The following is a 23,082-nucleotide window of genomic DNA, read 5'->3' as shown; positions in this document are numbered from 1 at the left end:
ACATACACAACCGTGTGTGAGTACAGCCTGTATTTATGTACCGCCCCGCGTCAATAAACCGCCTCTTTTCTAAGCACCGCCCGTCCGGGCCGCCTCCCGCCGCGTTCCCGCTAGCGGAGCCCTCCCGCAGCCAGCAGGGCGGGGTGTGCCGCGCATGCGCGGAACGGCGGCTGGAGTAGGCCGCGGCGCCGCCCGTCGTTGCTGCCCTCGTCGCCGCCGCCACCGGCGCCCCAGGCCCTCCCTCTGGACGCCGGGCGCTGCCGCCGCCCCTCTCCAGCCGCCACGATGATGATGATGGCGCTGAGCAAGACCTTCGGGCAGAAGCCCGTCAAGTTCCAGCTGGAGGAGGACGGCGAGTTCTACATGATCGGCTCTGAGGTGCGGCCCCCTCGCACAACGGCCCGGGCGGGAAGCGGGCCCGGGGGCGGCTGCGGGGCGCCGGGCCGGGCGGAGGCGAGCTCTCGGCGGGGCGCGAGCTGAGGGCAGCCCCGCAGGGGGGCACCGGGGTCCCGGCCGTGGGGAGGAAGCGGCCTTCCAGCCCCTGCGGGCTCCCTCTGCCCCCCGCCGGCGGGGCGCTGCGGGGCGGCGGGGCCCGGGCTCCGCGTGGGGGCCGGCGGTGGGCGCTGCCCGGGGCCCGGCCGTGCCGGGCCCAGCGCTGCCGGTCTGGGTGGCTGGCGGAGACACGCCAGAGCCCGGCCCCGCGCCCGGACACTGCATGCGGGTTGTGGCACCGCGGCTGCGCTGTCCGAGGCCGGGGTTGTTTCACGCGCGGACAGGTACTTAAGCCCACGCCTGGGCCTTTGTGCTGCGCAGCACCACCGGCACCGGCCAGCGCAGCTCCGCCGGCCCGGTGCAGCCCAGCCGTGCCAGCAGCCCCGGCGGGCAGCGCTTCTGCACCCCGTGCCTGTGCGGGCCCTTTAGTTACTCGTGCTGAGGGGCTGCACTGCCCCCCGGAAGAGGAGTCGCTGCCCCCCGAAGAGGAGCAGTACTGAAGCAAGAAACATTGGTGCTTCAGCACCGGGGAAACGATCGCAGTGGAAACAGGAAAAAACCCCCACATTGTAGCCCCCAGCTCAATGCAGAAAAGGGAATATTGGATAAATTAAATTGCCAGCTCTGTAGGGTGAGCAGGGACTAAAGACTTCTCACTGTCTCATGTGAAGTGTAAAGTTTGAAAGAAGAACTGTAACTGCAGTCTGCGAGATGGCCATACCAGACGCGTGGAAGGGGAAAAAGGGTTGCTTTTTTTATCTACCATTCATTTCTGTCGACGAGCACTGTAGAGCAGAGGATATGATTAAAAATTACCTGAAAATAGGTGTTAAGATCAAAATGAGTCTTGTCAAGCAAGGAAAAAAGACCTTATTTTGTGGCAGTCTGCCAGTGTACCAGCAGTCTAAAAATTTGATTTTACAATCTAGAAGTAGTTCTGTTGGTCAGCAAGTCCTGCTGTGGCACAGGTGTGGATCTTTGTGTCAGGAAGAACAGAACTGCTTTACAGATGGTGAGTAAATTTAAAAGAGCAATTATTGGCAGCAGTCATATTTTTACATGTTCAAAGGTTTTAAAAGAAAATACAAGTCTTTAGGCATTTGCTGTATTCAAGCAATGTCTGGAGGGCACAGAGGTTCAAAGTAAAAAAGCCCAGCTCTCCAACAGTGACCAATCTGGTTTGGTTTAATTCCTATTGATCATTGTGTACTGAAACAGAAATTGAAGTAAAGAAAGGTTAAGTGGTCCAAAAATGTGTGAAAGTGAATGGAGTTTTTTCCTATTAAACTGATTATTGTCAACGGATGGGAGTTCTTTTGTATCAACTAGTGATGTAAGTGCTGATAAAAATTTTGTTTTCTTGTTGCTGGAAAAATTACAATGCTATATGATGCCAAACCCAGAGCAGCCAGTCTGTCACAAAAAAAAACCCAAAAAATTCCTTTCAGGAGGTCCCTCTTACCATTACAAAGAGCTGAATTTGTTTCAGCTTCTGCTAAAAATCTCTTAAATGGAATACCAGGCTGTACTGCAATACCAGGCCACATCTCCGCTTTTCTTCTTGTAGGTGGGAAATTACTTGCGTATGTTTCGGGGTTCCCTGTACAAGAGATATCCTTCGCTCTGGAGGCGACTAGCCACAGTAGAAGAAAGGAAGAAGATAGTAGCCTCTTCACATGGTGAGAAGATGAGTAAACATTTTCAGTAATGTTTGTCTGAAATCTGAAATTTTGCCTTCAAAACTTGGGGTGATTTTGAAGCTTGTACACCTTGAGGGCTGTGCAAATCACTTCAGATTGCCCCAGTGATGGAGCGCTCTGCAGTAGTGGTGCTGGTAGCTTCTGCTTCAGCCTGGCAACAAATACCAGCTGATCTGGGGTTGGCTGCATTCATCACAAAGCAAAAGCCACATTTCAAAATCAATACTGTATTTCCAAAGAGATGTTTATAGACAAAGGGGCATCTTCATCTCTCTTGTCAAATGGGTGGGAATGTTGCAAGGATGCCCCATTGAAAATGTGCATCTTTGCTTAACTTTGTTTCTTGCAGAGACTGAATGTTTATGACTGCCAGAATTTGTTGTGGTGTGTCACTGCTGATGTGACTGCCACAGTGAGAATGTAGCTGCCTCTGTGTCATTTTTGGTGGAAGTCTAATAACAAGCAGTTGAATTTCTTGGCAGTATGACTTGTGGTACACTCTTTAGACTAAAGCATAATAAAAATAAATGGTTCATTCTGGACGTAATGTCTCCTTCCTCCAAGTATCCTGCTGACCTGTTGCTTTCTTTTCTTTTCTCTTTTTTTTTTTTTTTTTTTTTTTTCCCCCCCCCAACAGAAAATCAGCGGTCTCACAGTCCCAGAAGATGTAAGTCTTATCTGCATGCTATTCTTAGCTGTGCTAGAGGAAGAATCTCCACTGTGACCTTTGGTGCTATTCCACTATATATTAATGTCTAGTCCTCTTCCTCTGATCTCTCCTTGTGATTGCTGTAATTGTGCATCCTGATCCCGTGCCTGAACTCTTCTTTCTCAGAACCTTTACAGGACTCTCAAAAGCAGATGGTCTCTGTAATTCAGCAAGAGCTGTTCTGATGTTTCTCCCTTTCCCCCCAGTCTTATCAGCTTTTCTGTTGATCATTGCCTCTCTGTTTCCAACCTTTGAGTCCACTGAGGATCTGTTCTTTTCTGGGCTTTTCCTCCCAGAAGGCAGTGGAAGAGATTTTATATCCTATTAGGAAAAATTTCTTCACTGAAAGGGTTGTCAAGCACTGAACCAGGTTGCTCAGGGAAGTGCTTGACTCATCATCCTGGAGCTATTTAAAAGACGTGTAGATGTGGCGCTTAGGGACATGGTTTAGTGGTGGACTTGGCAGTGCTGGGTTAACACTTGGACTCAATGATCTTAAAAGGTCTTTTCCAACCTAAACAATTCTATAATTTTGGCAGATGTAGGTATGCAGAGCTAAACCATGTGATTGCAAAGGGCAGCTCAGAGTAGGAAAGAATAGTTTTGCTCTTTCTCTCCTTAAGTAAAAGCATGTTAGATTTAAAATTTAACTAATAATTATGAGTGTGTAAGGACCCTTTTTCTGAATATTTTTTTGGTAGCGTTCCTTTCCATCTTAAGTAAATTTCATAACAGAAATGGCCAGGGTCTATAAATAAGTTGTACCCTGGAAGAATGAGCTTCATCCATTGGTAGTACCTGAGGGAAGCTTATGCAATTCTAACCCTCCCTGTGTCTTGACTCTTAGATGAAATGAAAGATGTTTATTTTAATAGAGTATGAACAGGATAGCTATACAAGGTAAAGAGATACCGGTGCCTTTTGCAAATCTTGGCTCTGTTACTGTGCAGCCTTTCCAAGGTGTCATACTGCTTTTGTACATTGAATTGTATTTCTTCTCTATGCTTTCTGGTGGAGATTGCCATATGTTAACTAAGACATTCCACCCCTGCTCTCAAGAAAGTCACATTTATTCCTGCTGTTTAGATGGGTGTCAAACCTCAATTATATTTCTTTAGTGCCTGGCACTGTGGCTGGGCTTCTGATCACTTCAGCGCAAGTAATCTACCCCAGTAGTAGAACATCAGAGAGAGTGGAGGCCTCTGACAACTCAGAAATAGCAGTGGAATGTTTTGTCATCTCTGTTTATCTCATGTACAAAATGCTGTATGTCAAAACCTTGCTCAAAAATTAAATGGCTATGAGAAGATAAATGAAGCCCAAAGCACTCTTGGGGCACACACTCATACCACCCGGTAACCTATTTTAGTTCTTCCTGCAGCATCAGGGAGGGCTTTTCACTATGCAGCCTGTTAATGCTACACTGTGATGGAGTGCTTTTCCTTGTTAATTATTGGCATCTTTCCTGGTAATAGATCATGGCTATACAACATTAGCCACTAGCGTGACGCTGTTAAAGGCCTCTGAAGTGGAAGAGATCTTGGATGGAAATGATGAGAAGTATAAGGCAGTGTCTATCAGCACAGAACCTCCTACCTACCTCAGGTAATCAGCATTGGTGAGGGCCAAGATCAGAATGGAGCTGTTTGGAAGATGTCAGCTTGGGCAGGAGTCGCAGGAAATTGCATAAGCCCAGGCTGTTGTGCAGCGGGGTGCTTGCCAGTCTGTGCTAACAATTATTTGCAGTGTTGGGCAAATGAAGATCTCCAAAGTGTAAGGGTTGGGTTCCTGCCCACATACAACAGGAAGAAAAAAATAAGTGTTTGATGACAAAGCTCTCTTTGCAGTTACTGTGTTCCAGCTGTAACAGATGTTTTGCAGAACACACTCTGCACGTACTGCCTTCTGGAGACCTTGCATTTCTCAGCAGTCCTTTTTATAAAGTACAGACAGAAAACCCAAATACAAACCTAGTATTTATAATGGTGCACCTGGATTAATATCTGATGAAAAACTGTGAGCTGGAGAATGGGCTTCCCAGAGGCTAGTGTGGAACATGGGTTCTCAGTGGAGCAATATTGTTGAGGCTTCCAGAATAAAATAGCAGGAACTCATAATAAGACTTTAAAGTTTAAAATTACACCATTCCTTAAGTAGCAGCAGTGGTGCTCAGGGTCTGCAGTTTAACATAGTTTCCTTCTTCAGAGAACAGAAGGCAAAGAGAAACAACCAGTGGGTGCCAACCCTGCCCAACAGTTCTCATCACCTGGATGCAGTGCCATGCTCAACAACGATTAACAGAAATCGCATGGGCAGGGATAAGAAGAGGACATTCCCTCTGTGGTAAGGCAGCTTCCTGCTTCTGAAAAGTGGAAACAGTTACTAAAATGACATGCTGCTGGGGTAGTGCTCATGAGTTGCTATAATGTTGTGATTCATCTCTTGACAGAAGACCTATAGGTTGCTAACTTGGAGGTTCTTTGTTAAACTGTGTGTCTTGAGGTTCTTCCTTACAGCAGCCAGCCATGGCTTAGTGAAGGCTTTCCTTTTGTCAGGAAAACGGTTAATTCTTTTCCTGATGAAATCTTTCCACTTTCTGCTGCTTTGCTAAGCAGCTGTCATTTGAGGAGCCTTCAGAGCCTCTGAAGGGCAGGCTGCCTCTCACTGACATATTCCAGTAACTTTGATCTGATGTATTCAATGGAAAATGCTGCTGTGGCTCACGACTTTTATTTTCCATTACAAAAGTTGAGGAAGCAAAGATAAACATAATCCTGGGAAACTTCCTTGTTGTATTTGCAGGAATGTATTATGATAGATGTAATAAAAGGTGATAAATGGGTATTGGTTGCCATAGCCCTGGAAGCTTGTGTTGAGGAGTCTTGTCTAAAGACTGATTGGGGAGTTGGAGTGTGGGGATTGCTTCCAGCAATCACTGCCTTCCCTCTGTGGATGCCAGATGTGGCATGTGCTAGTTGCATATACTGTGTTGTTGCTCTTCGTATTAGCTTTGATGACCATGACCCAGCAGTGATCCATGAGAATGCATCCCAGCCGGAGGTTCTGGTTCCAATCAGGCTTGATATGGAAATTGATGGGCAGAAACTCAGAGATGCGTTTACGTGGAACATGAATGGTATGTAGGAAGGAGAGTTTCCTGAGGCTGAAGAGCTATGGTTGTATCCGTCACCAAATATGAAGAGGGAACAAGCATGAATGTCCATGTCCTTGCTCCATATACGCAGAGCTTTAAAGCTGTCCTACTTTGGACTGTGTTCAGCTCTCGTGTCTCTTAGCGAATGCTCTGCCACTTCCATGGGCTGCAGTCATTCCTGGACACATGTGCTGATGAGTTTTAATAGGCATGTCCTCCTGACCCAGTTTGTCAGCTTAGTCTGTTAGTATTCTGTTAGCTGAAGTACCCTGAATACAAAACAGTTAATATGTGTGGCTTCTTTATGTATGTGGATTATATTAGACCATAGCTACATTGTCTCCATGGAGCAAATCAAGAAGGCCCTAAGTCCCTGTGTCAGTACACACATCCTTACAAACCTGATACAAAACACCCTTTTACCCTTTTATAAGCAAATCGTGATGTGTTTGGGATCCCCTTTGTCACACTATGAGATTAATTTTGTGTGTTCTGGAATGGCAGGCATTGATTTCTGAGAAAGTTAACAGTGTCTATTCATTCTTGTTCTGTATCAGAAAAGCTAATGACCCCAGAAATGTTCTCTGAGATTCTTTGTGATGACCTGGATTTGAATCCTCTGACCTTTGTCCCTGCTATTGCCTCTGCCATCCGACAACAGATTGAGTCGTACCCAACTGACAGTATTCTCGAAGATCAGTCAGACCAACGAGTTATTATTAAGGTAATACAGGAATGCAACAGAATGAGAGCTGAACCATTTGGGTTTCTCTGATTATGTTACGGGGGCGTAAGAGAACAGAGGCTTCCCTCGGAGCAAAGGAGCTCTTAATTCCAGTCCTGTGTCCAGACTGCATTTTGTCCTTTGTATTGAGAACAGAACCAAGGTGGCCGGTTATTAAACAATTATGTGCCAGCCCCTGAGATGATAAAATAGTTCAGTTAAAGCATTGCTGTGTTCTTTTGGAGGAACTGAACCTTGGTGAGCAAATCTGAGTTGTCTTCATGCTACTGGAATTAAGAATTCAGTTAAGGAGCTTTGTGGATGCGATGAACTAGGAGTTACTGCTCTGCTCCTCCAGCCTCTGCCTCCTCAGTTAAATTACCTTTGACAAACTATTGTGAGAATGGAAACAAATGACCTGTTTCTTCCCTTGTCTCCAGCTAAATATCCACGTAGGGAACATCTCCCTTGTAGACCAGTTTGAGTGGGACATGTCAGAGAAGGAGAATTCACCTGAGAAGTTTGCCTTGAAGCTGTGCTCAGAGCTTGGCCTGGGTGGGGAGTTTGTCACTACTATTGCCTACAGCATCCGGGGACAGCTGAGTTGGCATCAGAAGACATACGCCTTCAGGTACAGAACTGTCGTCTTCCTGGTATGGCTGTGGGTGTGTGTTTGTACTTCATGGGTGTTCGCATCAATGAATTTTAGAACAGCTGACCTGATGCAGAAAGTTTCATTTTAAGTCAGTCCTTCTGGCTTGCACCTGTTCTGTCCTTAAGATTTTTTTGTGCTCATGCTCAGGTATCATTTCCTGTTGGGTGTAATTACATTTAAGGACCAAATATTGATGAAATGTCAGCTGTGGAATGAAAGGCTGTTGTAATTAACAGTGACTGAATACCTTGTGTTTCCCTCTTCTGATGTATGATAATAACGAGCCCTGGATACATTGTTTTGTTGGCTTTGCCTGACTTGAGCCATCCACCCTCTGAACCTTCAGTGTGTTGAACCAAGACTGATTGAAACTGTAGCTCTCTTACTCTGGCTGATGTTGAAGTTGGCTTGATCCTAGGCCCTTCTCACAGCTGGTATGCAGCAGTGTCAGGTTTGATTAGTCAGCTTTGGAACTTGCCTCCCGATGATAATCGTTTCCAGTTGTGCTGTGTAGTGTTCTGTGGTGAGTTACTGTACTGATGTTATCCTCAGCATATTGCTGAGTCTGCAGGCTGTAAGTATGCCTTAATATATGCGTTGTGAGGTTTCTTGACCTTGGGGTCATGGTGGCAGTTGAGGAAGTTTGAGAGTTCAACAAATGATGTATTTGCAGAGGTGAGGAAACAGTACTGTTGACAACAGTTTTGTAGAGGTCAGTTCAAGGAAGCAGGATTACTTGCCTAGTCAGCAAAGGGAAAGATGACCAATCCTGTTCTGCCTCAGGGAGAGGGCAGTGAGTAGCTAGTGTGGATGTAAGGAGGAGCTGGAGGCTGTGGGGCAGCTGGCTGCTGCTGTGAGCTCTGCTCCTTCCTCCTCCTCAGTCTGAAGGTTTTCTGTATGGCCAGCCTTCTGTGGAAAACAGGCACTGATCTGCTTTGCAGTAGTTGCTCTTCCACTAGTCTCACTCCACTTCCTCTGGAGATTATTTTTATCCTGAAAATCTTCCACAGCAACTACTTGGTTCTAAAATGATCTCCAGCGTTGTTAATACTAGAAAATGGAAAGGGACCCTTTACAATATAGGAATTAAACTCTTCTGCTGAAACTGTTAGATTGTGTGTCCATCCTGATGATGCCCCTTGTTTCTTCTCGCAGAGGTGGGGAGGTGACTTCTGCCTTTCCATCCATGACGGCTGACTGATACTTGCCGATCCAGCATGGGACCACATCCAACTGTAACAACAGAACAGTGGCATGTGTTCCTGAGAAATGATGGGAACTTGGAGGGTAGTACATGGGAATGTGGTACCTGTAGTACTGCCTCTTCTTCCCTGCTGCAGAATGTATTATAACTATGACAGAAGTGAGCTAGCACTGTGTTATAGCCTGCAGTAGCAGAAAGTGAAAGTGTCCCTGCTGGTAGAGCAGTCCTCAGAGTCAGTGTGAAGTTGACTTTAGTCTATAGTTTAAGCTAGCTATGGCTGGGAGCAAGTTCATTTCCGTAAGGTATAGTAGGATTCCTTGTTGCCTGAGCATTCCCAGCAGTTTGAGCTTTATTCTTCGTATCCTTTCTGAAGTATAGAGGTGGCCCTGTTCACACCATGCTGGCCAGGAAGCCCTCTTTTTTTCTATTCACTATTTTATTTACCTTCCCAGTTAATTTAATTTGACAATTTTTTAGCATACTGCCTCCCAACCCACAGGGCATTTGTTCCTAACTCTTGTCACCTGCTGCATTAGAGGCAGGCATTGTCCACATTTAGTGGACAGTAAATGTTCTCCCTCCTTCTTAAGCTTCTCCATGTGTTGCAGACACCAGAGTTAAGAAATTAATCTGTGTACGCATTAACTGCTGCGAGGGGGAGGTAATTTCTGTCCTTGCTTACTATCAGTATCTGTAACTTAAAGCAAGTAAAATTTTAGTTAGCGCTGCCCAGGCTCTCTCATATATCATATTAATGCCGACTTCGTGCTATTCTCTCTGAAAACATATATCTGGCTGTGGTTATTAAAAAGTGCTTCCTTTTAGGGGTAGTTCAAACAGGTGGATTTCAGACCTTCTTTAGACTGTGGTAATATTGCAAGGGGGAGAATAAAAAACTAGCAAAGGAACCCAAACAGAACAAAGTGTGTAGACATGAGCTGTTCAGGGAGGAAAACACACCTAATTTAAATCTTGTTTTGTGTCATAGTACAAACAAGTCCTCCTCTTCCCTTTTTTCTTCCAGCAAAGCGGTAATTTTGAAACCTTAGAGTGATTAATGATATTTGGATTCTGTGGCTGGTTAGTTCCTGAATTCCCAAACCACAGGAGCAGTGGTTGCTCCAAAGTCATTCCAGTGATGTAAGGAAAGGGTCTGCTTTAGACACATCAAAAGAACCTTAATATCTCAAGGGACTGAGGGGGATGAGAAATCATGTGCCTCTTAATCATCAGAGGGAGAGGTGAAACTGTCTTTTAGCTGATGAAAGCCAGGGCAGTTCTTCAGCTGGCCCACTCTGTGCAAAACAAGGAGAGCCTGAAAGCCCAATGGACAGGGCAAGACTGGAAGCAGACAGGTGACTGATGCTTATGGGATTTTCAGGGGGATGGTGTGCTGTGATGATTCCCACCTCAGTACTGAGTATTTCTAGGGGCAGCACACAGCACTTTATAGCCAGAGTTTTGCCTTTGAGACCCAAATGAGGTTCTCTCACACACCAAAGCTACATGCCAGAGGAGTCACCTTTTCCAAAAGAAGATGTTTCCCTGCCCTGTTGGCATGCTAGTGACACTGCTGCCAGTGGCCTGGACCCTGGCTGAGGGAGTGTCTTGCTCTACTGGAAATCCTACAGATTTCAATCATTCTGCCAGCAGCACTGTCCTCTTCACCAGAAAATAACAGGGGAGGAGGAGCTGTCTTTGGAGGTTGGGAAAGAAGGGAGGATTTTTTTCAGTTTCTCTCTTGATTCGTTTCTAAAGAAACATAGTATCTGAGTTGGCTTGCAATTAAGTTATGTGCATGAGGCCAGCTTTCCAACCTCCATTTAATTCTAGTGAGTGATCAGTGTTAAGCATAGTAAATGAGGTAGAGACTATGCTATCAAGTCAAAAAAGGCAGTTAAGATCTAGCATTTGGCCTGGAATGTGTAACAGTCCAGGGCTAAGATGAAATTCCTGGTTTTGAGTGTTGCTTCGTGGATGTCAGCAGTACTGGAGGTAGATTGACTAAAGCTTTCTCCTAGGATCAGATAACAAAGGCTGTGGATTAATTTTTCATTGTAGCATTACTTTGAAGAATTGTTATTCTAGATTAATAGCTCTGATGCAGACATTTGCTGTTTCTATGGCAATTTAGCATTTGAGTTCCTTCCTGGGGGAATGAGAGGGCTGCCCATGAGTGCTGAAATCCTGTGCACAGAGGCATGTCCCTGGGGAGGGGGCTGGATGTGTGCGCACACCTGCTGAGGGGTTTCTCTGACACACACAGGTCGTGCAGCTCAGGCTGAGCCCCTTCCTAGAATTCAAAGCAAATATTTACATTCCGAGGCTCCTCTGTATTTATGCTGGGCTTCTGGCTCCACTGTCAATATTTGGGAAGCAACTCCTGGTCAGTTCCTGTTGACTTTTACTGAATAGTGGCTAGTGAAGCAGTAAATATTTCTGTGCATGTGTTAATACAGCTGGTCAGGGCAGAGGGATCTCTGAGGAACAAATCCTGTGATCTGGGACAGAGCCTGGTGTTTCATTGCTTGTGCAGAGAGTAGCTGCAGCTTCTGGTTGCAACAGCAGGTCCTAAAAGACTACCCTTTCCATGGCAATTGGGAGAATTACGCTTTTTCCACTATCAGGCTCCCAGAAAGCCAGACTTTTGCCAAGGAAGAGCTGTCAGAGGTGTGCTAGGCAAACTACAACTAGGAAGTCAGAGTTGCAGAATGACAAAGCTAGACAAAGAGTGCTGTTAGCAGGCCCTGCTCAGCTGCTGCTGTGGGAGAAGAGCTCCCAGCACTAATAAACGGGTATGAACTTGGCCTGTGCTTACTGGGTTTGAATGCTGTCAGCCAGTTACGTAACGGCCTTTGTGGGAGAGAACTGCGTCAGCCACAGCTGCTTTGACAAACCCCTCTCTGGTGGTGAAAGGAGATGGTAGTAGTTGGTCTCCCAGGAACTTCAGGCTCCACAAGATTGTAACCATAAGCCCCTGGCATGCTTCTGGGAACTAGGCTGTACTAAGCAGGGCTAAGAATGAATGCTTGAGCCTGAGACATGGTAAATGATGCTCTGTTGTCCTTGTGTCTTGTATCTGGACTGGTAACCCAGAGAAGTGCTCTGGGACCACTGATGGATGTTGCTTTGCCTTCTACCCTGCCATGCAGCGAGAACCCTTTGCCGACTGTGGAAATTGCTATCCGCAACACCGGGGATGCTGACCAGTGGTGCCCTCTTCTGGAAACCCTCACAGATGCCGAGATGGAGAAGAAGATCAGAGACCAGGACAGAAATACAAGGTGCTGCCACTCATTCAGACAGTTCTGCTTCTGGCCTGTATCTAAGAGAGAAGTTAAAAGCGTTGATGTTTGTCTTGCTCTACTGAGAGCCAGCTGGTGGGATTTAAGACTTGCACACTGCAACAGAAACTCATAGCCCTTTAGCTTCAGGATATTAAACTGTTATAACCTTGCTCCACAAATACTTAAATCTCTACTTGAACCATCTCCTGCTTGAAGCAGTTTCCTGTTGGTTATTTTTTTAATTTCTTCCTTTCCCTGGGCCTCTGCTTGGGCAAGGGTGTTTGTTTCTATAGGAAGGCATTCGTCAAAAATACTGGAGTTTCATGCACTGTCATGCTACCTAGAATCCTGCCACAAGGCTTCCTCTTATGTAGGGCAAAATGCTGTTTGATGTAGGAATGGGCAAGCTCCCAGCTCCAGCCTGACTGATGCAACCTGTTTGCCAGCATGGGAGCACTGTTGTGATTCCAGGAGGAGCTCTGCCCACCAGAGACCTGCTAAGTGATGTTTGACAAGCAGTCAAGAGCACTTGCTCCTACTTGGTGAAATTGCTCCTGGCAGATAAAAATTAACTGCTAGAATCTCTCCAAAAGATACGTTGTGGGAACAGTAAATATGCTGGCTTAGCTCTTTCCCAGGATTTTGTTTTTGTACTGCTGATTAACAGTTTTGTAATTATTTTGCTTCCCAGCTATGGCTGGCTGAATTGTTTTCAGTAGCGATCAATCAGTAGCAGTTCAATCCAAGTTGATGAGCAAAAAGTGCCCTAAAAGCTGTTACTGAAAATATTGTCACAGCCTTATCAACAGGGGCACTCTCAGGTGGCCAAGGAAGTCTGTCTAGGCAATAAACCTGTCTGCAGCATTCACAAAGCTGTGGTAGCCTCCCCAAAAGTGTTGGTTTTAGTAAGACTTCACATGACTAACACAGCACTTACTGTACCTCTTTCTCTCTCTCCTAGGCGCATGAGACGTTTGGCCAATACTGCTCCAGCCTGGTAATCTTCCTGTTGTGACACTGGTGCTCTTCCTACAGACTTTATCCCTACTCCTCTCCCCAAATGGATCTAGGATTGGCAGGGGTCTTTCTGTCCCTGAAGGGGACACACATTCCACTTGCCAAGAGTTTCCAGTACTGCTGACTTCTGCCCCCACCCCCTCCACCTAAATGCCACGTACCAAGAATGCTGCATTAGCACATGATCTAGCTAAGACCTGTGGCAGCTGCTGGAGCCCTTATATACCTGTGTGTGGACAGTGTAAAGATTCTTTTGTATAGGTGCAACATGCACTATTAGGACAACTTTTTAAATAAAAGGAATGCATACTACTTAGGCTGAATTCAGTATGTTTGAATGAATAGTGAATCTTGCTGCTTTTCGTGCTATTCTGGTAACAGCCGTCCTGGGACCTAATATTAATGCTTTGGGGTATAATGCTGAACAATCATGTGGATTCAGTTTTCCTGAAGCATGATGGAAAATGAGTGCTTTACTTCAACAGCTATAACAGCCCAAAACCTTTTGCTGCAGGGGAAGGTGAGAATAAGACTGAAAACTTGAAGCAAACAACTCTAAAAGACTGGACTGTTACCACACTTAGTACAGTCTAATGAACTCGGTGAGGTGTTCAGCTGGCTTACTTGACAAGGGTAGGGTAGAACAGTTTAACTAAAGTCACAAACTTAACATTCATTGTTGTCAGATGTCAACCTAGTGCATGGTAAACCCTTTTTTCAGTGGAGGCTGCACCTGGAAAACAAAAATTTCTGAACTGGTACAGAAGTTGAAGTCTGCAATCGCTGAAACTGCAGCTTCCTTTTAGTGAGTGGCTTTGCTGCAGTCATTGACAGCACACATAGCTTCCAGTTACAGTGCACAGAGCATCCAAAGCAAAGTGCATTAGCACTGCAATGTCAATATTTTGCAACCCTAGAAACAACCTATCTTTCCCTGGGGAGTTTAAAAACAGAAAATCCATTGAAGTGAGATTAAAAAAAATTCAAACTTGCTTAAAAAAAAGCTAATTAAAAAGTCTACCTTGCTGTTGAGGTACGCCATCTCTTTGATGGAGTTCCTACTATTCACTGCCAGAACTGATGAGTATTGCAAGCAGGGCAGATTTTGATGGCAGCCTGACAGTTATGTTCAGAGCTTTATGATAAAGCCAGTAGGTTTTATGATCCTTGCTGATCCACCCACACTGCTAGCACAGTCAAAAAAATCACTTTCCAACCTTAGTTTATCATGTTTAGACTTGAGTAATAGCAGAGCCACTTCTGGTTCCTGGGTGGGAGGGAACTTTTTCCAGATGTTAGTTTGCAGAAACCAAAAACTTGCAATTTAGAAATAATATTATTGCAGTCTTATCCTAGGTGCCTGTGCCAGAGTGGTACTCTATCCATTTATTCCTTATTAGAGAGGCTAAAAGGTTATTTCAGCAAGTAAGGCAAAACCTGGGACTCCTGCTGCATCTTAGCCTCCCACGTAGAACACTTATTTTGCCTCACGGACATAAAAACTCCCAACTTTTCCTGAGAACACTTGAGCCTCTCTATTATGGTCAGGTACTTCTGCAAGCAGCCTCTTCAGGGAACTGGACGAAAACAGGTATGAAATTGCTGTAGCCTTAAACTGGCGCCTGTAGTGCAATTTTTGAGTTGCTGTGAAGCTTGTGGTTACCCAATACTCCTAAAGTTCACAAGAAGATAGGGATACACAAGGACTGCAGTTTCTGTAGCGGGTTTACAAGTACCTCCCCTTGCTTCTCAAGTCCTAGAGAGGCTGTAGGAATTAACCCCTCCAAGCAACCAGGAGCAAGACAGGACAGTCCAGGGGGCCAAGTCCCAGAAAGATGAGAACTACAGCCAGCTTTCTCCATGTATTAGGACTACTAGGGAACAGCTGGAAGCATCTTTCTTGTTCTATAATCACAGCTCCTTAGGTTAATCTAGTACCCCAGCTAAAAATGTAGCCCAGCTTTTGCATTTCAGAGTCCCATCTCTGAAGCAGTTTAAAACAGAATGTCTGCAGACTTTAAAGACAAACCTCCCAGGGACTGAAACACCAGCTCTGTACTTTCAGGTCATGAGCAAAGCACACAGCAAGTACCTTTTGAATCTGAGGCTGCTTAGCCCTTAGTACCACTGTTTCTTCCAGAACAAGATTATCACTTGTACAGGTCTTTCAGCCTCTTACTAGAGGGAAACATAAGTGCAGCAAAATAGCATGTTCAAACAAAATCTGATTTTTTCTTAAGAAGAAAGGTGTTTTCACGGGAAGCCCCCAGCAGGGATGAGGGGACTGTGTTTCAATCTTCCTTTGCTACAAGGCTTCTGTATCATTCTTAATTGGTTGCTGGTTACTCACATTGCTCTTAATAGTTTGCAAGCTTGTCTAGCAGAGCAGACAGCAGCATTACCAAATGAGCTATCCTAAGACAGTGTTTACAGATCTACTCCAAAGGCTATAAGGTCTGGTAGAAGCACACGTGTGCTGCATTAGTAAGAATGATCAAATCCATTTAGGACAGCTGTTCTTGTTAGGGACTAACTTGTTTTGTTTTCCCCTAAGTTGAAGTTTCAGAGCTAAAAAATTCAACAAGTGGTATTACACTGCACGTGCAGACAGCCTTTATTACTAGTGTCAGGTGCTGCTTCCAGTCACTGCCTGGATCAAGTGTCCAGCTCCGTCCCCTGTCCTTTCCCAGGCATCCCTTTCTCCAAGTAGACACCCCTCCCCTTCTCATGCTCTGCAGTCCTGCTGACAGAAGAGGGGGAGGACATCTTGCAGCTAGCCTGAACTTAACTCTGCCCACCAAAAAAAGATCAAGCAATCAGCCTGTCAGTTTTGAACAAAGTTCTGATGAGTACTGGTGTCCTCTGTCCCTGGCAGAAACAGACACTCAACTGAAAAATAAAGGACTTTAATGTAAAGACTCTTTGGAAACAACAAAAAAAGGGGTGGGGGACTTAGAGGAAAGGAAGAGGCTGAGCTACATTCTACCATGGTAGCTGGGAGTACTACTTCATTGAAAGCCCACAAAGAAGCCTCACAACAGTGAGAGCCAGGAGCATTAGTCTTTGTACAGAGGGCAAGAGTGACCTGGCACACAGCAAGTCATTAACAGCAGGAAAAAAAAAAAAAAAAGAAAAAAAAGAGTAACTGGTTGAACACCCCACTTGATAACTTACTCCCCACTTGGGTAACTGAGGAGCCATCACAACTTCCAGTCCCTGTCCCTAGGATACCTCCGTAAGCATTCATCAGTTCTTATGTGCAAAGCTCTGTGGAACCACTTGGTTGAAGGGGAAGATGGGTTACCCATACAAACAGTTAAACATTACACATTGGAATGGCAACTGGTGTTATTCCAGTAGGATCTCTGGGCCACAGCATAAGTCCAGCCGGAAGAAAGGAATCTGGCCACATGGAGAAGTCCCCTGTGTTACTGTGGATGCTGCTGCTGGTTCTGGTCTTGGTCTCTAGGCTGGTTTCCTGCACGATCCTCAGGGAGAGGGTTATAGTTGGGATCCTCTTCGGGTGTGTCAAATACCATCTTCCTGGCAAGGGACATGCCCATCCCACCAAGCAGGCAGGCAAGTTAGGAAAGCGACCTGAGGACAAAACCCCCAGCCCTCCTAGGAACATCCTCACCCTTCACAGGGCTTGGCTGTATGCCACAGCCACCTGCCTGTTGCACCAGCACTAACTGTTCTTTTGTTCAGCTTAACCTGTAACCAGGACAGTACCTGGTTCCTTGACCGCTAGGTCAGCTTTGATCCTTGGCATGAAGCCTTTCTTAAAACTACAGAAATACATCAGAAAAAAATCCTACCTGCATCTAGCATTTTCACAAGCAGTTAAGAACACTCCAATTCCACTAGCAAAGCTTTAAGTACCAGCAATTGCTTTACAGCACCTGTGTACATACATATATAATGTGCAGAGTGCCAGTACTTTCTGCAGAAGAGGCATGAACTGTCAAGCTGAGGTGCTACCAGCATGCAATTGCATCCTGTGGCCACACCACAGTGTCACAGACTAGTGTGCTATGAAAGTGACCCAGGTTGGGAAGCAATACAGCAAAGCCCAGAAATAATCAGCTTTACTTACAGGAAGCCAGGGGTTAATAACAATTTCTTTCCTCCAGGCTGGTTGGGGAAAACGTCCTCCAAGAAATAATAGATGTGACCCACTGCAATCCCTGGAGAGAGATGTCACCAAGGTCAGGCCCAGCTGTGACTCCTTAGCTAGCTGAACCAGAGCTGCCGGGAGCTTTAGCAGGATGAAGCTCCAAGAGTCCCTCACTTGTGTACCCATGCCCCAGCTCCCACCAGAGCCACCTGTGCTACAGTGCCAGAGCATTAGGGTGTTTGCTGTGATCAGTGTGCCAGCAGGCAGGGTACCTGTCAGCCTGAACGCAGCACCAGGTACCCAGGAGACCAGACACAGCACAAGTGTTGGGCAGACCTCACTATACCCAACTGCTGCCTCTGGAGAAGGCACAGCAAAACACAGGTCACAAGCAAGAGCTCAGGCACAAGGCCAACCACCCAGAAATATCAGCCAGCTCACTTTAGGAAACCCACCATCTTAAATAAGATGAAAACAAGAAATGGTGAAGTGCCCCAGTAGCATCTATGAGAATTGAGCATGCTGTGGCCACAGAGCACCCTTGTTCCCAGCACCCACCCATTTTGATTTACCCAGTAAGTCGATGATGATGGAGTTGCCCAGGAGCAGAGAGAATCCCATCAGGACCCAGGGCAAGAAGGGGGCCTGGAAGTTAAGAAGCCCAAAGAAGTTCATGCGGATGTAAGGGTTCCTGCGACTCCACACATACACTAGCATGATGGTGAAAGCCTGGCCCAGAAAAAAAAGGCTGGCAAAGAGTCCAAATAGCTAGGAACTACCGAGTCAAGGAAAAACATATCCACCATGTACACCACCTCCAGGCAGCACAGGGTGCCTTGTGACTAGGAAGCCCAGAACTACAGGCAGCTGATCACAGTGTGCAAGACATTGCCTGTGCCACCAAACCTTTCCTGGGCTGGCTGAGATACCAACACTGCCTGCCTCACCAAGTACACCACATCCCCCTCCCTGCCACCCCAGAACAAGATACTCTGGAGTGGCACATACAGATTGCTCACTCCTTAAGCTGCTGTCTACAACCTCATACAGTCATATGGGGAGCACCTTTACAAAGTGGCCACCAAAAGTGACCCTCAGAGAAGGGTCACTATGATCAAGCACATGACTAGTACAGGCACCTAGACACTGACTAGCCAAACACCCAAGGATGTCTGATAGCCATGAGAGTTCACACACCTTCACACAGAGGTCTGTGGGGGGAGCAGTGCTCCAAGCCATCTGCATAAGCCAGCAGTAAAATATCGAGAAAAGGTTTTGCGCTTGGGAGGAAATATTTCTCCCCATCAGACTATTTTCTCCTACAATAAAAGAACTTCTTATGATGTGTGACAGTACCTCCAGCCACTGACAGGTTGCAAGGGGCTTGTGCTGCCTGACACTCTGACAGCAGACAGTATGTGGGCACCCCACTCCTTGTATTTATGGCTCTGTCTTCTTCCGTCAGCTGCAGCTCAGTTTTCTGAGCCAGCCTCATGCCAGCCATAGCAGCGCTCCAGTGCGCACCACCCACCAGAGCTCAGACACGGTTGCCCTGCTGCAGCTGGACAGTTTCTCAGAGAGCGTAACAAGGGGCTTCCTTTCAGACTGAGCTTCCCAAGCATACAGCCACATGTCCTCTCCTGGGCTCAGGCAGCCCATCCCCTTGCCAGTTGCATCAGTACTTCTGCAGACACCAACACAAGTACAAGCAGCTATTCCTGTATTTTGTTTCTGTTCTAAGCATACTGGGTAAGGAGCAGACCAGGAGACAAGGATGGGTGAAAGGAGGAGCACAAGCTGTGCCATACAGCCAGAAGTTGCTCCTCCACCACATGCCCAGCAGAGCTCTCCCAAGTCTCAGGGTGTGAGCCTGACAGGCCTGGGGCACAAGGCTCCTCTGCCCCATGGCACCACAAAGGTTCACAAGCCAGCTGTCCTGCTCAGCAGGCAGGTAACTGCTACAGACCACACAATACAGCCAGAATATAGACAGCTAGTCGACAAGCCCCACACTATCCACACCATCTCAGAACACACCAAAGAACCTCAACCAACTCAAAAGGATACTGTCATGAGAAACCCTCCAAAGAGGAACATGAAGACAAAGTCAGCTGTCCTTCCACGGAAGGAGCCTTCTTCTAGCATGCGGCAGTACCTGTACCTGAGAGCAGGAGAGAAGGGAGGGGTTGCAGTATAGGAAATTAACAGCTGGCCACCCTGTGTCCCCACAGCATGACTTTACAGGGAATAAGCCAGCTGCAAGCTATTTCATCACAGGAAGCTGTCAGCCACATGTCCAAGCCCCAGAGCAGAACACTGCAAACTTCACCTCATACCACTGACCCCAGGAAAAGAAAGAGGCATCCACTGTGCTCCAGCCAGAGCTCACCCCAGGAATGGGTACTGCTCTCCAGCATGAGCCACAGCAGCGCTGCCAGCTTCTTCAGCCTTTAGGCAGGGGCTGCCTTGCAGCAAGCAGAGATGGAGGTGCAAGAGGTGGCCACAGTTGTCAGGGGAATGGCTTCAATTCAGACCAAAAGAGCCAAGGGAAGAATCCACAGCTCTAGACTGCTACCAATGCAAGTCAGCCTAGGGAGAAAGAGGGATGGGGGAATCACATCTAAGCCAAAAAGGGAGCAGAGAGTTTCACTGAGACCAAAGGATACAGAAATATCATGTTGAAAAAGAAACTGAATCCCAGGGGCCCAAAAAAGAGGAAGTTGGTGATCAGCCTCCATATCTGAAAGAGAAGAGAGAGGAGAGAGAAAAGGAGGTGGACAGACAGGTCTCTCCCCATCACCCTATCCACTGTGCCCAGTCGTACTCCCATCCACTCAGAACTACCCCAGGACACCAGACAGCTGCACCACCTTCATGTGGGACCTCCCTCCATTGGCCACATCCAAGTATATTGCCCTTTCAGGTGCAGGAAAGAAGATTTTTCTACTTTTTTGGAAGGGACAGACAGCCACAATTCAGCAGTCACAGCCAAAATAAATCACTGTTCACACTTCTCTAGAATAAAGCCCTCCCCACACAGCCTGACATCAGCTGGCCAGTGTCACAGAAAAGGAAGAGGCAGGTTTTGAGCAAGGGGAAAAAAAAGGAAATGCCAAGATGGTGTATGGCAGGGAAAGGCTGGAAGAAATTATCCGCATCCAGTTGTCTGTGACAGGAGGGGATACCACATCAGTGACCCAGCTCCTGCCAATCAGAGAAGGTTGCAATACTGGTAAGGACACCCCCTGGATCACACAGCACTCCCTGACCACCCTAAGGAGCATGATATCCAGGGCCCAGCCTGCTGAACCCACCCCTTGCTTTGAAAGGTCAAGAGGGGCCCCAAAGCCCAGCCAAGGCCTCACCTGGAACTTCCTGAAGATGAGGTCAGGGTTGAAGTACAGCTGGAAGGGGGTGATGAACTCCAGCTGCTGTGAGAGACAGGCAGAGCAGCTGCCACCCACTGTCAGGCACCCACCACCCTCAGCCAACCCCCTGGCTCCCCCACCACAACAACCCCCTCAGGGACCCTGACCCCCCCACTACAGCCTCCCCCCAGCAGGGACCCCACACGCCCTCACCACGGCGGCGGTGGTGAGCACGCAGGCGGTGGTGTAGGCCCGCGTCACAGCCGGCATGCCCAGGTACTCCTGCGCGAAGCCCTGGTAGGCCATGGTGCACAACGACAGCGCCCAGCCGCCCCGCGGGCCCTTTAACAGCCCCCTACGCGTCGCCACCTCCGCCACGCCCCCGCGGCCTGCTTCCGGCCAATCCCGACGCGACAGGCGGCGCGAGCTGGCCAATCGGAGCGCGCCTCATGCCCTCGGCCTCCACCCGCCGCCAACCCGGAACGGACCCGCCGCAGCAGGTGACGGGTCGGGAGGGGGAGCGCCCCTGCGGTACTGCCCCCTGGAGGCGGGGCAAGCCTCCGTAGCCAATGGCAGAGAGCAGCCCCAGTGACGAGTGGTTGAGGGAAGGCGGGGAAGGGAAACAGCAGGTCACATGTCTCCCAGGAGAGGGCCAATCACCGGGAAATAAGGGGGCAACGTGTGGGCCGGCGCGGGCTTAGCAGTGCGGTGCGGCGATACAGTGCCCGCGCTGCGGGGCTCCCCCGCTGGCCTGCGGCAGCCAGTCCTCACGGCCGGCCGGCCAGCCAGCCGGTGGGGCACCGGCGTGAGTGGCTCAGCGCGCGTCAGGGGCCTCACGATCCAGAGGGCCTTGCCCTCACCCCCGCGCAAAGGGCTTTAGGCTTTTGGTAACTCGTGCTGAAGCCGCCGCTTGCTCGTGGCTGGAGCCAGGAGCTTCCCCGGGCTGTGCGGGGCCGTGCCAGGCCACTGGGAGGAGCGCGGCGGCAGTGGTCAGGAGTGCCCTGGGCAATGGAGGCAGCATTTTCGCCCAGCTGTCGAGGAGGGGAGTGGAATGTCTCTGCTCGCCACAGAACCGTGTCAAATCTACTACAAAACACCCTGCGAAAGGATGGTCTGATAAAGGTCTGCATAAACCTGACAGCCTCTACTGTTCTGCGGGTTATGCTGTCCAGAGCTGCCAGCGTGCTCAGGAGGCAGGTCTGATGTTACAGCCTTGCCAGTTCCCGACGGAGTGGGCCTGGTGTTGGGTTTACTCAGGGGAATGTTAAGCTGTCATCAGAGCCATAATGAGCCCTGAGATTTCCCTTTAAGCCTTCAGTTAATGGGAAATGAACTCATGGAGGAGGCAGTCTTTGTGTTTTCCACCACCTCCACCCTGACTGTCCTTTGATGAAGAATAAAACCCAGGTGGAAGATGAGGGGACAGGATGGGAGGTTAAAGCAACAAACCGGGGGAGAGAGGGGAGCAGACAAGAGACAGGTGGGCACCCATGAGACCAGGGGATGGGCTCCTGAGCACCCCAGGTGCTGCGGTGCTGAGAGCTGCCTCTGACCTGGCTGCTCTGGGGGGAAGGAGAACCCACTCCAGGTCAGAGCTGCATTAGGGGTCCTGGGAGTAGAGTCGAGGGGAGAACTTGGACCTTGAACTGCAGCAGTATCCATAAGCTTGGCTGTATCATTACAGGCTTTTGCTGGGAGCTGGAATGGATGTGAGGGCTCTGGCAGGTGAGAGAGCTGAGCTTATAGGGAAAGACAACTCATCAGGGCCAGGAGCTCTGCCAAAGGCTGCCCATATTCATGTGGCTATTTCAAATGTTCCACTGCTGCAGCTTGACCATTCAGCATGCCACAGAGCTCACAGCCCCAGCAGGAGGGGCAACTGAGTTGAAGAACTGAGAGTGAATGAATAAGAAGTGAAATAAATGAATAAATAGCATGCTCCTTTGGATGAGGGACTGGAGGTTTTCCATCTGCTCTCACTGCCTGCAGGCAACACCAGCCAGAAGCTGAATTCCAGCACTGTGATTCCTGCCCCTACTTTGTTTGAGCCAAGGCTGGAGATGAACACTGCGAGCCTCTCTGCTGGAAGGAGGTCGTCATCCTGGAGCTCAGTCTCACTAGCTTCACAGAGATGAGAATCCAAATGATAAATCTCACCTATTCCCTGTGGAGGACTATGTGCAAATCAGGTACTGCATGAAATCTAAAGCCAAAGTTATCAGTTTCTCATTTTTCTTTTTTTTCCTTGTTTGCCAGCCAGAGCTGGAGAACTCTACTTTTCCAGGCTTCTGCTTAAGGCCTTCTTTTCTATCATTCATGGGGGAAGGGGGAGAAGTGATGAAATGCCTTGGGAAGCTCACCATCTTGCACTGAAAGAGGCCAAACAAATCTCAGTGACACCCCAGTTCCCAGGATTCTTTCTGCCCATGACCTCACTCCCTTTGGAGCTGAGCCAAGCTGACTTCATGCACTACAGTATGCCCAGGGGCAGCTTCAGTCTTTATTACAATCCTTGTCAAATTTTATGGGTTTTCAGAGTTTCATCCTTCCCACAACTTCACATCAACCTAGCCACATAGCTTAGCTCACTTTATACAGCTTTATAGTAATGCTGACACACAGCCTTCTATAAAATCATGGAATCTAACTAAAAGC

At 47.9% G+C, this 23,082-nt stretch overlaps 2 protein-coding genes across 12 annotated transcripts; one reads left to right on the top strand and one right to left on the bottom strand.

Moving 5' to 3' along the window:
- Nucleotides 1-153: 153 nt before the first annotated feature.
- Nucleotides 154-13,254, top strand: SMARCB1 (SWI/SNF related, matrix associated, actin dependent regulator of chromatin, subfamily b, member 1). Of its 2 annotated transcripts, XM_056330980.1 has the most exons (10): nt 155-378; nt 2,060-2,171; nt 2,830-2,859; nt 4,377-4,506; nt 5,107-5,244; nt 5,910-6,037; nt 6,613-6,779; nt 7,220-7,410; nt 11,791-11,922; nt 12,887-13,254. In XM_056330980.1, the coding sequence occupies exons 1-10, from the start codon at nt 286-288 to the stop codon at nt 12,924-12,926; spliced, it is 1,161 nt and encodes a 386-aa protein (XP_056186955.1). In that variant the 5' UTR covers nt 155-285; the 3' UTR covers nt 12,927-13,254. The 2 variants fall into 2 exon arrangements, with proteins under 2 accessions (XP_056186963.1, XP_056186955.1); XM_056330988.1 differs by lacking the exon at nt 2,830-2,859 and having other exon boundaries at nt 154-378.
- DERL3 (derlin 3) lies at nt 8,397-20,803 on the bottom strand. 10 transcript variants are annotated; one of them, XM_056331009.1, is made up of 7 exons: nt 20,641-20,803; nt 20,425-20,487; nt 19,726-19,799; nt 19,127-19,220; nt 17,632-17,827; nt 17,039-17,129; nt 8,397-8,667 (listed from the first exon to the last, which is right to left on the bottom strand). In XM_056331009.1, exons 1-7 carry the CDS (start codon nt 20,731-20,733, stop codon nt 8,448-8,450), a joined length of 831 nt encoding a protein of 276 aa, XP_056186984.1. In that variant the 5' UTR covers nt 20,734-20,803; the 3' UTR covers nt 8,397-8,447. The 10 variants fall into 10 exon arrangements, with proteins under 10 accessions (XP_056186984.1, XP_056186989.1, XP_056187014.1 ...); XM_056330999.1 differs by having other exon boundaries at nt 8,401-8,667; nt 20,425-20,490; nt 20,641-20,800; XM_056331023.1 differs by lacking the exon at nt 8,397-8,667 and adding an exon at nt 15,836-16,485 and having other exon boundaries at nt 20,425-20,490; nt 20,641-20,799.
- Between the last annotated feature and the right edge of the window lie 2,279 nt (nt 20,804-23,082).

The sequence above is a fragment of the Falco biarmicus genome, chromosome 1 (genome assembly GCF_023638135.1).
Source record: "Falco biarmicus isolate bFalBia1 chromosome 1, bFalBia1.pri, whole genome shotgun sequence".
Lineage (NCBI taxonomy): Eukaryota > Metazoa > Chordata > Aves > Falconiformes > Falconidae > Falco > Falco biarmicus.
The sequence above is the reverse complement of the archived record's forward strand: the minus strand, read 5'-3'. Positions and strand labels throughout refer to the sequence as shown.

Bases quoted from the DNA above. Each gene is read 5' to 3' on its own strand.
- DERL3 (XM_056330999.1), bottom strand. From the start codon at position 20,733: ATGGCCTACCAGGGCTTCGCGCAGGAGTACCTGGGCATGCCGGCTGTG. The intron at 20,491-20,640 runs GTGAGGGCGTGT...TGTCTCTCACAG, and splicing joins TGCTCACCACCGCCGCCGTG to CAGCTGGAGTTCATCACCCC. The intron at 8,668-17,038 runs GTAAGTAAAGCT...CTGTTGTTACAG, and splicing joins TTATTAACCCCTGGCTTCCT to TTGGATGTGGTCCCATGCTG.
- SMARCB1 (XM_056330980.1), top strand. From the start codon at position 286: ATGATGATGATGGCGCTGAGCAAGACCTTCGGGCAGAAGCCCGTCAAG. The intron at 2,172-2,829 runs GTGAGAAGATGA...CCCCCCCAACAG, and splicing joins GATAGTAGCCTCTTCACATG to AAAATCAGCGGTCTCACAGT. The intron at 4,507-5,106 runs GTAATCAGCATT...TTCCTTCTTCAG, and splicing joins GAACCTCCTACCTACCTCAG to AGAACAGAAGGCAAAGAGAA.